The following is a 14,161-nucleotide window of genomic DNA, read 5'->3' as shown; positions in this document are numbered from 1 at the left end:
ACCCGCGGAGAGCCCGCCCAGAGGGGCAGAGCCCGGCACCGGTGGGCAGGGCACGGGGAGGGCATCGGGGAGCGGCGGGGGAGAGGGATGGGGATGGGAAAGGGGATGGGGAGCGGGGGAAAGGGGTTGGGGAGCGGCGGGGGAAAGGGGATGGGGATGGGAAAGGGGATGGGGAGCGGGGGAAAGGGGATGGGGAGCGGCGGGGGAGAGGGATGGGGATGGGAAAGGGGATGGGGAGCGGGGGAAAGGGAATGGGGAGCGGCGGGGGAGAGGGATGGGGATGGGAAAGGGGATGGGGAGCGGGGGAAAGGGAATGGGGAGCGGCGGGGGAAAGGGGATGGGGATGGGAAAGGGGATGGGGAGCGGGGGAAAGGGATGGGGAGCGGCGGGGGAAAGGGGATGGGGATGGGAAAGGGGATGGGGAGCGGGGAAAAGGGGATGGGGAGCAGCGGGGGAAAGGGATGGGGAGCGGGGAAAAGGGGATGGGGAGCGGGGGAAAGGGATGGGGAGCGGGGGAAAGGGATGGGGAGCGGCGGGGGAAAGGGGATCGGGATGGGGAAAGGATGGGGATGGGGATGGGAAAGGGAAAGGGGATGGGGATAGTGGTGGGAAAGGGGATGGGGAAGGGGATGGAGGGTGAGGACAGGGACAAGGATAGAGGCAGAGATGGGGATAGGGAGGAGGAAGGGGATGGACTTGGAGACAAGGATGAGGACAAGGATGGGGATAGAAATGCAGGTGGGGATGGGGATGAAATGGGGCAGTGGTGCTGCAGGGCCACGGGGCCTCCAGGCTCAAAACTGTGGTAGGGCAGGTTCAGACTGGACACTGGAGCATTTCTTGACCAAGAGGGTGGTCAAACACTGGAACAGGCTCCCTGGAGAGGTGGGCAATGCCCTGAGCCTGTCAGACATTTGGATTAGACAATTTTTGCAGGTCCCTTCTAACTAAACTGCTCTTCTATTTGTTTCCTGCACACCTGGAAAGGCAGATTTGGGAGCTGTGTTGGGCCCTTTGGCATGAAATGGTCAGAGCACCTCCTGAGTTGACAATGTGTGAAAACAATGAGGGCCTTGCATTCTAAATTCCCTTTCCAGTACCGAGTCCACCAGGTCTGCCTGGTGGGTGCACTTCCACATCAGCTTGTTTCATTTGAATAACACCATTTCAGCCCTGCAGTAACCTTTGCTCTCCCAGCTCATGCCTGTCCCTCTCTGATCTCTCTTCTCCTCCATCCCACCTCGTGCTGGAGGATGGTACCTTTGGTACCTTCTGCCATTTGGGTACCAGGAGTCACCCCTGGAGTCTTTGCCCAGTTCCACTGACTAAACAAAGCAGGTCCCAAAGCTGATGGAACAAGAGCACAAGTGTCTGTTGAATCAGCAACTGTCACAGCCCTTTCATGATGCAAACACAGCTCAAAACAGCGTGGCCACAAAAAAAACAAGGGAAAGAATGCAGGGAGCAAACTTGCTGCCTCTTGCTTTCCCTTTTTTATACACATCTTACACGTAAAGCTGCCTCATACTTGTGAAAAGTTGGTTAAATTTGTCACATGTCAAACAGTGATGACTGTTCTGCAAAAGGAACTGAAGATCTCTGTGAGAAAATGACTGCCTGTCCTTCCCTGCTCGTGAGATTCCTCCAAGGGATGACATTTGGAGATGACTCTGCTGACTTGGGCTGCTGTGGAGAACAACCATAGTGCTCTCACTGTTCTATTTATCCCCTGAAGAAGCTCTGGCAGTGACTAACTGGTGACTCGAGTTAGTCAGACATCCACCCTTTTAAATGATTGATAGGTACATGAGCCAGCTTTCCATAATCCTACTTGAATAGCAAATGGTGTCATCCCAAACTGCTGCTTGGGAAAGTTCACTGCCATGGGATGCTTCATTTTTTGATATAAATTAAAGCTTGATGTGCTAAAAGTAACTTTTCCTACCTTGTGCAAAGTATTGCCTGATATTCCTTCTCAGTCATTTTATTAGAAATGAGATTTTTATAGTCTTAAAACAGTTCTTTGCTTCCTGCCCATTTTCACACAGGTCAAGTCTCAGCCTGGTGCAAAATGAATTATTAAGTCAGATTTTGAGAGCAAACTGAAAGCTCAGGGGACCAAACCATTGCTCCAAAACGCTGCAGTCCCAAACCCACCCTTTGCCCAGCAGCTTTCAGCGGCTCTTGGAGGCTTTTGCTGCGCCCCCAGGAAAGGGATCCCCGCAGAGCCCGGGCCGGAGCAGCTGCCGCAGGACAGAGCGTGGAGCGCACATGCCCTCGTGTGGTCACCGCGCCCGCACCGAGCTCTGGCGCTCCAAAGGACGTGGCAAACTACAGAATTTATACCATTACCCCTCTTGGTGCCTTCCCGAGGGGCTGAGAGGCCGAGCCCGAGCAGCTCAAAGCACCAGAGCGGGCTCCGTGCGGCCAAAACGCGGCTTTGCACACCTGAGCTCCAGCACCTGCCAAGCTCTGTCCTCCCTTTTGCTGCTTTTCAGTGCCTAAAATGCTCGAGATGTGGCTAATGCTGGAAAACAGAGACAAGAGAGACTACGAATGTAAGAGTGAAAATGGATATACTTTTCTAGATAAAGGAGCACTAATTACTGCATTAGGAACTCCTGGCCCAAGAGCCCAGCACTGACTAATCTGCTGTATCAGGATTTTGCTTTTCAGGAGAAACTGTTGCTAACTTGATATCATTCTCTCAAAACACCTGGAAGATTTATTTTTAAGATATTAAGATTTATTTTTAATAGATTAGGATTTATTTTAATTGATTAGGAATTCTTTTAATTGATTAGGATTTCTTTTAATAGATTAAGATTTATTTTTAATAGAATATGATTTCTTTTAATAGATTAAGATTTATTTTAATAGATTAAGATTTGTTTTAATAGATTAGGATTTCTTTTAATAGATTAGGATTTCTTTTAATAGATTAGGATTTCTTTTAATAGATTAAGATTTATTTTAATAGATTAGGATTTCCTTTAATAGATTAAGATTTATTTTAATAGATTAAGATTTATTTTTAATAGTTAGGATTTCTTTTAATAGATTAAGATTTCTTTTAATAGATTAGGATTTCTTTTAATAGATTAAGATTTATTTTTAATAGATTATGATTTCTTTTAATAGATTAAGATTTATTTTTAATAGATTATGATTTCTTTTAATCGATTAAGATTTATTTTAATAGATTAAGATTTCTTTTAATAGATTAGGATTTCTTTTAATAGATTAAGATTTATTTTAATAGATTAAGATTTATTTTAATAGATTAGGATTTCTTTTAATAGATTAAGATTTCTTTTAATAGATTAAGATTTATTTTTAATAGATTTCTTCTTTCAGAGCTCCCTCTTGCCCCACGTTGTGGTGGAGGAGCAGCACGAGCTTGGCAGCCCCTGTGCCAGGGCACCTGTGCAGGGCAGAGCCATCGGGGCACACCAACCTCACCTGGAATTTTGGGAAGTGAGAAGCAGCTGTGGCACCTCCCTGAAATATTTCAGTGCTTGCAATGGGCAGCAAGAGCAGAGAGATCCAGAAGCCTCTCCCTGATTATTTCCTTTGGCAGAACAGATTCCTGGCGCATCTGCCCTCAGTTCTGTTGTTCTTTCAGTCACACATAAAACACCTCTTGCCAAACTTTTGTTTCCTGCTGACTTGTGGAATTTGGTTTTGCTTCATTTTCCTATTTATTTATCCATCTGAGGTGTTTCAAAGACTTGTTCTGGGAGCAAAGTGTTGCTCTCCTGGAGCCAGAAACACCTGCAGAGCAAAAGGTGTGGAATATTTGTGTTCCTGCTTGACATGCTTTGCTTGGTCATTCTCCCTCCACTATTTGGTCTCTCCTCCCTCCCAGCAGGAACGAGGGAGAGAATGGAAGAGTAAAAGTGAGAAAACTCTTGGGTTTTGATAAAGAGAGTTTAATAGGCCAAGTAAAAGTTGCACACACAAGCAAAACAAAGCAAGGAATTCCTTCCCCACTCCCCAGTGGCAGGCAGGGATTCAGCCACCTCCAGGAAAGCAGAGCCCCAGCACACACAACAGGCAGCTTTCAGCACCTTTGAGACAAGTGGGCAGGTAAATAAATACGGATTTGGGATTGTCCTTTGCTTCATACCTTTGGTTCAAAAGAGAATCAGGAGTGTTAACAAGCCACTCCCAGGGCAGAGGGGGCTTGATGCAAAGCAAAAGAAATACATTCTTTTCAGTCTGGATCTTTAAAAACCCATATTCTTTGAACAAACAAACAAACAGAACATGGGGACAAACATCACACAGACAATTATTCAAACAAGTGCATAGAGAGGGGCAGGTGAACTCGGGGCACTGTTCACTTTGCCACCTGAATTCCAGCAGGTTTTTAGGTCCATTGGCTCAATATCCATAAATCTCATTCTCCACCCAGGTGGATTCCTTGCTCCTGCCCACACGGTGCCCGCAGAGCTCGTAGATGTCGTTGGTGACAAAGCCACTCTGGGTGCCACAGCCACTGCCCGGGGTGCCCAGCGCTGCCCCCTCCGTGCCCCTGCCCTGCTCTCCGTCCTGCTGGGCACGGAACGAGGAGTTCTTGGTGCCAGGCCTGGTGCCAGCCAGGTCTGCCTCTGACTGCCTGCTGATGACTCTGTAGATGTCCAGCTGTGGGCTGTGCTGTGCCAGCCAGGCACCCTCCTCCTTCGGGCTGGCACCCAAGCGCTGCTCTCTCCTTGGGGGCAAGCAGGAAAAACCATGTTAGGGCTTTTTCTGAGGCAAACACAGCCCAGCCCACACCCCTTACAGTGATTTAACAGGGAGCCCTGAGGAAAAGCTGCCACCCAGAGCCTGGGCTGGGCAGGAATTGGGTGTTATTCATCACTCCAGGGCAGTGCCATGGCAGGACCTGAAGCAGCAAACCCAACTCTGACAATCCCCAAACCACAGCAGGGCTCCTGTGCTGACAGGAAAATCAACATTTATTATTGATAAATATTATTTCCTCCAAATCAATGTCCTTTTATCTCTATTGGTGCATTTTTCACCTTTGAAGGGGAACAACCAACAGTTCAAATCTTTAACAAGGAATGTGAAGTGCTGACACATCAAAATCATTCTTATTTTCACCATCCCCTCCCTGCTCTATCTGTGAACACAATAACATGGTGTGAAACAACTGACTGGAAACTTTACTTGAAAATAACCCAGCCTGGAGCCTTCATGCCACTGTTTGAACATTTATTTGCCCTCTGCAGGGCACCTCACAGGATGTGCCCAAACTGCCTCTGAGGTTTCTGCCAGGAAATGGCATCACAGGGGATTTTAACCCAAAAATGCCACTCACCTCTTCACAACAAGCCAGAAACAGGAGATGGCTGTGATGACCACCAGGAGAAGCAGCACAGGAATGCTGGGAATAAGGATGTAGGCAAGACTCTGCACAGGCTCTAGGGGTAAAAAAGAAGAAATTGCAAGTTTTTCATAGTTACTCATCAACTTATGAATAAAACTTAAATAAAATTTAGCCACTCAGAAGTGATGCAATAAAAGTACCTTTTCCAGACTCAGCTTTAGATTTTGAACATTTTGGCAGCCCAAAACAATCAGCTCAGGTTTGCACAGGGGAAGGTTTGAGGGAAGTTGTTTTTTTTTATTCCAGAGGCAGTTGCATATGCACAATCTCCTACACTTTGGGTCAAACCCTTGAAACTCTTTGCAGCCACATGTGGGAAATGTGGATGTGCAGTCAGGGGGGAACAGGCCAAGTGTGGAATGCAGAAATACCTTTGGCTGCTACAGCTGTCACATTAACTCCTTTCCTACCATGTTCTTCTGGCCACACTGGGCTCCAGGGCTCTGGGGCAACATCTGCAAAGAAGCAGCTCTGTTAATATTGCAGGTTTATTTTTTTGGTTTTGAAAGAGCTTAAGAATGATAGAAAGTGAGGGGGAGGAGATTGAAGGGACTGAGAGCTGCAAAGATGCTGGTCCTCTCCTGCTTCAGTCCCTGCAGCAGGACCAGCAGTCCCAGATGCTGCAGCAGCAGCAGGAGGAGGAGGACTGTTCCTACAGAATGGATCAAGGGAAAGCACAAGGAAAGTGCAAACTGCAGGGAAGCTTCTTGCTCAGTCAGTTTTCAGCCTGCTGAGAATGGACTTCCACTGGAAGATAATGTTTCATTTGAAGAAAAGCCCCAAACCAACAAACCCAACTCACCTCTCTGAGAATTCTCCACTGGAGCATTTGTTGGCTTCTCTAAAAGAGAAGAGAGAAATGCACAATTTCCTCATAAGCCTGAGGGGAGGACTAAGTGTGCTGAATACACTCTAACAATATGACCATCTTTAGTGTTCTCTCCTTCAGACCCCACCTGAGACTTCAAATACTCCACAGAAATGCTCTGAGAATTTATACAGGTCACAGGTAGCTCCAGATACTGACATTGGTTCCCCCAGGACTTGCATAAGTGTCCAGACTCCCATCTCCCACCAGGTCTTTCCAGTGAGGCTGAGAAAGGCTTTCCCCCTCTGTCCCTGCAGTCTCCTCCTGCCTTCCCCTGGGGCTGCTTTCCAAAGCACACAATCACAGAATCATAGAATGGATTGGGTTGGAAAAGACCTCCGAGATCATCAAGTCCAACCCTTGATCCAACCCCACTGTGATCACCAGCCCAGGGCACGGAGTGCCCTGGGCTGATGATCACAGTGGGGTTGGATCAAGACATGGTTGGATCAAGACATGATGATCACAGTAGGGTTGGATCAAGATGTGGTGGATTCTCACTCAGTGCCACATCCATAGAATGGATTGGGTTGGAAAAGACCTCTGAGATCATCAAGTCCAACCCTTGGTCCAACTCCAGTCCCTTTACCAGATCATGGCACTCAGTGCCACAGCCAAGCTCAGGTTAAAACCTCCAGGGATGGGGAATCCACCCCCTCTCTGGGCAGCCCATTCCAATCCCTGAGCACTCTCTCTGCAAAGAAGTTTTTTCTGCTCTCCAGCTTCAATTTCCCCTGGCAGAGCTTGAGCCCATCGTGCCCCCTTGTCCTATTGCTGAGTGCCTGGGAGAAGAGACCAACCCCCACCTGGCCAGAACTTCTCTTCAGGCAGTTCCAGACAGTGCTGAGGTCACCTCTGAGCCTCCTCTTCTCCAGGCTGAACACCCCCAGCTCCCTCAGCCTCTCCCCACAGCACTTGTGCTCCAGTCCCTTCTCCAGCCTCATTGCTCTTCTCAGTTGGATTGGAAGAGACCTCTGAGGTCATCAAGTCCAACCCTTGATCCAACCCCACTGTGATCACCAGCCCAGGGCACAGAGTGCCCTGGGCTGGTGATCACAGTGGGGTTGGATCAAGACCTGTTGGATTCTCTGTCCCTGGAGGTGTTTCAGAGGACACTCAGTGCCACATCCAGTCCCTTCTCCAGCCTCGTTGCTCTTCTCTGGCCCCGCTCCAGCCCCTCTGAGGTCACCTCTGAGCCTCCTCTTCTCCAGGCTGAACACCCCCAGCTCCCTCAGCCTCTCCCCACAGCACTTGTGCTCCAGCCCCAATGACTCATTACCGAGGGAATATTTGCAAATGAAGTTATTTTTCATGTTGCATCTGTCGTCGTTCCACTGGAACATGTAGGGGCCCCCGACCCCTGGAGGGGCAGATGGTTGGTGGTACATCACGACACAGCTCTCACTGCCACACGAGGGCTCATCCACGTACCAGTTCCTGAGGGAACACAACAAACATGCCAAGGGTGGCTTGGTGTCCCTTCCCAGCAGCTCAGAGGGGAGCAGAGCACAGAGGGCACGACCAGGGGGTCACAGAACCCCCCACCCCACACTGCCACTGGGGGAAAGTAGGAGCAACACAGTTATTTATCCTTGGAATTCTTATTTTCCAAAGAAAACTCAGCAATCAGGGTGTTGGACAAGCACTGAGGTGTTGGACAAGCACTGAGGTGTTGGACAAGCACTGAGGAGCAGAGGGCTGAGCACCTCCCTGCTGAAACTCCTCCTCAAGGCTCAATGAAAGCTCAGGAGAAGCTGGAATTTCTCCACACAGTTTCAGACCTGTGCAAAATCATCTCTCACAGCTGGTTTTGCTCTCTGGCCTCAGTGCCTGCAAAATTTCAACACCTATTTAATGAGAGAATGAAAGAGCTAAAGCAGGATCTGGTTTTCTCTGTCTAGAAATGCACCAACACAGTCTTGCAGATGGTTTTTTTTGTTGTTCTAATAATAAACTTCCCCACTAGACAACTGTGCAGGCTTTTCCAGGGAGCCACAGGAAGGAGATTTAGGGCTCTGTAACACAATTGTCATTGAAGAAACATCTCCTGCAACTCAGAAAACACTTTAAACTCTGTCCTGGTTTGACAGCTGTTCAGTACCCACTGATTTGGGAACAAGCCACATTTTCTGCCTGCCAGGCTGACCCATCCCACAGGAATTATTGCAGCTATCCCAAGGTATTGCACAGGGGAGTTCAAGCAGTGTCTGCTCAATCATTCCAATGCTCTATTCCTCCCTCACTTCCTTCCTCCCCTGCTGTTTTCCTTGGCTTGATCACTCAGCATAAATAAGCTGTGTCTCACCAATGGGAGGCAACAAAGCTGGGCCTGTTTCTTAGCAGCAGATCTGGCTCCAGCCTCCCTTTATCCACCCCCAATATCTGAGCCACAGGAGAAACCTGAATATATCAAACAGCACTAAAACCAGGTTTTAGTCATTTATTCCCAGAGCAATTAAAACACCTTCTGGGCACCCAAAGCTTAAAGGTCACAGTAGCAAAGGGTTTCTGCACATGTCCAACATGAGGAGTGCAAATAGGTGTAAGGGTTGTTGCTTTTATGTTTTAATTACAGCAAATGCTGTGGTTTCTCTTGACAAGGAGGCAGAAATTTAACAAATGTTGGGAAAACTCAAACTTCCTCTGACTACAATAAATCCTGCAGCTCTCAGATTGAACTGTCCCACAAGGAAAGTGTTACTCCTTCAGCAAGGAGAAGGGAAAGAGCCCATTGCTCAGGACATCAGGAATGAACTCCAGGGGATCTGAAGTGCAGGAACCTTCAGGTCAAAGCACAGATTTTGTAGCTACTTCATCAGATTTTTTAAGGCCAGATTCCTTGTTCTCTCCCCTCCTTTTAGCAATCAAAAAATGCCAATTTAACCCAAGCTGGACACTCCAGGTGTCACACAGAGCAACACAGAGAGGGTAACCTTAGACCTGGATGGGATGGATCACAAATGGCAAATGGGACAACACAGGTTGTTTTTTGACAGAATCCCCTGGGATTGCTGGAGGCAGGTGACAGTCCCTGACCCATTTGCCTCCCAGTCCCACCCACAGGTACCCACCTGAACTTGGATGAGCTGCCATCTGACCAGGAGTAGAAGCTCTGGCACTCTGTGCTGTTGTCCTCCTGCTCCCTTCTCCTCCTGAGCCCTATCCAGAAGTCCCCATCAGAAGCCAGAAGGCTCCCAAGGAAGGTTTCAACGAGCCTCTGCTCTGCTGCTGTCTCGATGCTGAGCAGGTGCCCCCCGTCTGCCCTGCAGCCCCGCTGAGCCTCCTCAAAGCTGCTCCTGCGGGAGGCATCGTGGAAATACACGATTTTGTAGCAGGGTTTCTGCGTCCCCCGGCGGCAAACTGTCTGTCCTGCAGGGAGGGAGAGGAACCTGCTGCACAGCTCTGCCTGCAGGGCAGGGGCAGTGCCAGGGCTGCCACCTGGGTGAGCTCTGCACTGGTCATGGGGGAGGCACAACACAGGCACTGGATGGTAAATGGCATCTCCAAGGTTTTCTTACTGCATTATAGAATCATAGAATGGATTGGGTTGGAAAAGACCTCCGAGATCATCAAGTCCAACCCTTGATCCAATCCCACTGTGATCATCAGCCCAGGGCACTCCATGCCCTGGGCTGATGATCACAGTAGGGTTGGATCAAGATGTGGTGGATTCTCCTTCAGTGCCACATCCATAGAATGGATTGGGTTGGAAAAGACCTCCGAGATCATCAAGTCCAACCCTTGGTCCAACTCCAGTCCCTTTACCAGATCATGGCACTCAGTGCCACGGCCAAGCTCAGCTGAAAAACCTCCAGGGATGGGGAATCCACCCCCTCTCTGGGCAGCCCATTCCAATCCCTGAGCACTCTCTCTGCAAAGAAGTTTTTTCTGCTCTCCAACTTCAATTTCCCCTGGCAGAGCTTGAGCCCATCGTGCCCCCTTGTCCTATTGCTGAGTGCCTGGGAGAAGAGACCAACCCCCACCTGGCCACAACTTCCCTTCAGGCAGTTCCAGACAGTGCTGAGGTCACCTCTGAGCCTCCTCTTCTCCAGGCTGAACACCCCCAGCTCCCTCAGCCTCTCCCCACAGCACTTGTGCTCCAGCCTCGTTGCTCTTCTCAGTTGGGTTGGAAGAGACCTCTGAGATCATCAAATCCAACCCTTGATCCAACCCCACTGTGATCACTCTGGCACTCTGTGCCCTGGGCTGGTGATCACAGTGGGGTTGGATCAAGACCTGGTGGATTCTCTGTCCCTGGAGGTGTTTCAGAGGACACTCAGTGCCACATCCAGTCCCTTCTCCAGCCTCGTTGCTCTTCTCTGGCCCCGCTCCAGCCCCTCAATCTCTTTCCTGACCTGAGGGGCCCAGAACTGAACACAACACTCAAGGTGTGGCCTCCCCAAGGCAGAGTCCAGGGAAAGAGTCACTGCCCTGGGCCTGCTGGCCACGCTAGTTTTGATCCAGCACAGGATCTGATCTCCCCCATGGTTTTTCTGTGATTTGCAGATCCTGGGAATTCCTCCCAGAGCAGCAATGATGTGCCAGGGAACAAGCTCACATATCCAACCCTTTCAGGGCATTTCACTCATGGAACTTTCACTCAGTTCCATTGCAAGAGTTCAAAGAGGTTTTGTTTTCCTTTTAATTTGTCATTTTTAAGGAACTAAGTTTCTAAAATTAGAGATGCCCTTACATAATAGAGATAGCAAGAATTTATCTTCTAGGGTGTATGGAAGGATTTTATGGAGTATATTTTGCAGTGTCACAGAATCATGGAATGGTTTGGGTTGGAAGGGACCTTGAAATCCATCCAGCCCCACCTCCTGCCATGTCAGGGACACCTTCCACTATCCCAGCTTGCTCCAAGCCCTGTCCAGCCTGGCCTGGGACACTCCCAGGGATGGGGCAGCCCCAGCTTCTCTGGGCTGCAGTGCCAGTGCCTGCCCACCCTCCCAGGGAAGGATTTCTTCTCCATATCTAATCTCAACCTGCCCTTTGGGTTTTCAGCCTCTCTGCCGAGGGCAACAAGAAGAGCTGGCACAGCCCAGCTCTCAGCTTTGCTCTGCTCTGTGTGATGCTGCTCACGGCCCAGGGAGGAAACAGTGGCTGTTTTCAGGCTGTCACAAGCCAAGGACTTTCTCAGGCAGAAGCAGCACAGCTTATTTTGGTTACAAGGAGAGATCAAAGTGAAAAGACACATCATCTAAAGTGATGCACTTGTATTTTCCTCGGCAGAACAGTCCCAATATTTAGACTGGGAAAACAAACAGTTTTGTTTAACTCAGTAAATATTTCCTTGCAGACACAATCTGCTAACCTACATGTTTGTACAGAAGAAGAGACATCCAGAAACATTTGTAGTGTGCTCAGAATAAATGGGATGAGAAGACAGGTCATTATAAACCCCTTCTATGGGGTATTTCACAGAATCACAGACTATTTGCTGGCTTTACTTTATTCTTATATGTCCCTACATGACCACTGTAAGAGGGAGAGTTTAAAGACCTGACATAGTGGAACTTTTGATTAGTTCAGAAGTCAGAATCAACTTGTTAACATTTTACACAGAAGTTACAACCAGAACAGCTTTTTACCACAACAGCAGCATTAGGAAACACATTTCTGGCATAACCTGTATTTCCCTTGGGACTTTACACTCATACAGGCTTGGTGAAAAGGCAAAGCCCCCTTACCTCTTCTGAGGGACATGTCCACTGCTGTTGTGAGAGGCATGAGGAAAACACAGATGGCACATTGTTATTGGAAAGCTACACTGACTGTCTAGAAACACTCACAAGCTGCACTCGGGGTCTTTTTGAGATATAAATGCAATTTTTTCCCCCACTAACAGGCAGGAAATCTCTGCCAAACTTGTCATTACTTTCAGCTAGGGATAAAATCATTGCAGTTGATTATAGCCTTGATTACTGCTCATTAAGATCCCAAATATGGCTTAAGTAAGAGAGGACATTGTATATGTAGCTGTAAGAAGGCCTCAAAGGGCTCCTTGTATTTTCCCCTTATCTCCTCACTGCTCACACGGGATCTGCCCAAAGTCTGCTGACTTCAGTGGGCTCCCCAGGGCAGGGCTGGCTCCCAGTGGGCTCCCCAGGGCAGGGCTGACTTCAGTGGGCTCCCCAGGGCAGGGCTGACTTCAGTGGGTTCCCCAGGGCAGGACTGACTTCAGTGGGCTCCCCGGGGCAGGGCTGACTTTAGTGGGCTCCCGAGGGCAGGGCTGGCTCCCAGTGGGCTCCCCAGGGCAGGGCTGGCTCCCAGTGGGCTCCCCAGGGCAGGGCTGGCTCCCAGTGGGCTCCCCAGGGCAGGGTTGACTTCAGTGGGCTCCCCAGGGCAGGGCTGGCTCCCAGTGGGCTCCCCGGGGCAGGGCTGGCTCCCAGGGGGCTCCCCGGGGCAGGGCTGGCTCTCAGTGAGCTCCCAAGGGCAGGGCTGGCTCCCAGTGGGCTCTCCAGGGCAGGGCTGGCTCCCAGTGGGCTCCCCGGGGCAGGGCTGGCTCCCAGTGGGCTCCCCAGGGCAGGGTTGGCTCCCAGTGGGCTCCCCAGGGCAGGGTTGGCTCCCAGTGGGCTCCCCAGGGCAGGGCTGGCTCCCAGTGGGCTCCCCGGGGCAGGGCTGGCTCCCAGTGGGCTCCCCGGGGCAGGGCTGGCTCCCAGTGGGCTCCCCAGGGCAGGGCTGACTTCAGTGGGCTCCCCAGGGCAGGGCTGGCTCCCAGTGAGCTCCCCGGGGCAGGGCTGGCTCCCAGTGGGCTCCCCAGGGCAGGGCTGGCTCCCAGTCAGTTCCCCAGTGCAGGGCTGGCTCCCAGTCAGTTCCCCAGGGCAGGGCTGGCTCCCAGTCAGTTCCCCAGGGCAGGGCTGGCTCCCAGTGAGCTCCCCAGGGCAGGGCTGGCTCCCAGTGGGCTCCCCAGGGCAGGGCTGGCTCCCAGTCAGTTCCCCAGGGCAGGGCTGGCTCCCAGTGAGTTCCCCAGGGCAGGGCTGGCTCCCAGTGGGCTCCCCAGGGCAGGGCTGGCTCCCAGTCAGTTCCCCAGGGCAGGGCTGGCTCCCAGTGAGTTCCCCAGGGCAGGGCTGGCTCCCAGTGGGCTCCCCAGGGCAGGGCTGGCTCCCATTGGGCAGCCACAAGGGGAAAATCATTCAATCATTAAAGCTGGAGGAGACAGAACCACGGAATACACTGGAAGGGACCCACAAGGATCACCGAGTCCAACCCTCAGCCCTGCACAGGACCATCCCCAGAGTCACACCCTGTGCCCCAGGGCATCATCCTGGAGCTCTGGCAGCCTCGGGGCTGTGCCCACTGCCCTGGGGAGCCTGGTCAGTGCCCACCACCCTCTGGGAGAAGAGCCTTTCTCTGATACCCAACCTAACTCTGCCCTGGCACAACTTCAGGCCATTCCCTGGATCCTGTCCGTGCTCCCCACAGAGCAGAGAGATCGGTGCCTGTCCCTCCTCTGCCCCTCCCGAGGAAGTTGTAGAGCAAGACCACCGAGCCCACCCTTCCCCCGAGGACCCCATGCCCACAACCCCCGCACTCGCATCCTTCCCATGTCGCGACATGCCTGCGCAGCCTGACCCTCCCACCGCCAGGGACGAGCAGCGGCGGAGCCAGACCGGCTCCTCCGTGCCAGGGGGGCATCCCCAGCGCCGGGCATCCCTCCGTGCCAGGGGGGCATCCCCAGCGCCGGGCATCCCTCCGTGCCAGGGGGGCATCCCCAGCGCCGGGCATCCCTCCGTGCCCCCCGAGCCCCTCTTACCGCTGAGCAGCCGCGCCCCCGCCGCGCAGCCCAGCGCGGCCGCGCACAGCGCTGCGGCCGCGAGCATCGCCCCGAGCCCCGCGGGCTGCGCGGCCGGAGGGAGCCGACACCTCCTTCTCCTCCTCCTCCTCTTCCTCTC

General features: G+C 51.6%; 1 protein-coding gene across 2 annotated transcripts; it reads right to left on the bottom strand.

Moving 5' to 3' along the window:
• Positions 1 to 3,921: 3,921 nt before the first annotated feature.
• LAYN (layilin) lies at positions 3,922 to 14,161 on the bottom strand. 2 transcript variants are annotated; one of them, XM_071576154.1, is made up of 7 exons: positions 14,023 to 14,161; positions 9,335 to 9,632; positions 7,543 to 7,700; positions 6,198 to 6,236; positions 5,767 to 5,850; positions 5,327 to 5,429; positions 3,922 to 4,714 (listed from the first exon to the last, which is right to left on the bottom strand). In XM_071576154.1, exons 1-7 carry the CDS (start codon positions 14,087 to 14,089, stop codon positions 4,387 to 4,389), a joined length of 1,077 nt encoding a protein of 358 aa, XP_071432255.1. In that variant the 5' UTR covers positions 14,090 to 14,161; the 3' UTR covers positions 3,922 to 4,386. The 2 variants fall into 2 exon arrangements, with proteins under 2 accessions (XP_071432255.1, XP_071432256.1); XM_071576155.1 differs by lacking the exon at positions 14,023 to 14,161 and adding an exon at positions 11,957 to 11,975.

This window comes from Pithys albifrons, chromosome 23 (assembly GCF_047495875.1).
Source record: "Pithys albifrons albifrons isolate INPA30051 chromosome 23, PitAlb_v1, whole genome shotgun sequence".
NCBI lineage: Eukaryota > Metazoa > Chordata > Aves > Passeriformes > Thamnophilidae > Pithys > Pithys albifrons.
Note: the sequence above shows the minus strand (reverse complement) of the source record. Positions and strands in the feature narration are given on the sequence as shown.

Bases quoted from the DNA above. Each gene is read 5' to 3' on its own strand.
- LAYN (XM_071576154.1), bottom strand. From the start codon at position 14,089: ATGCTCGCGGCCGCAGCGCTGTGCGCGGCCGCGCTGGGCTGCGCGGCG. The intron at 6,237-7,542 runs GTAATGAGTCAT...CTTCTCTTTTAG, and splicing joins CATTTGCAAATATTCCCTCG to AGAAGCCAACAAATGCTCCA. The intron at 5,851-6,197 runs GTGAGTTGGGTT...GCTTCTTTGCAG, and splicing joins AGTGGAGAATTCTCAGAGAG to ATGTTGCCCCAGAGCCCTGG.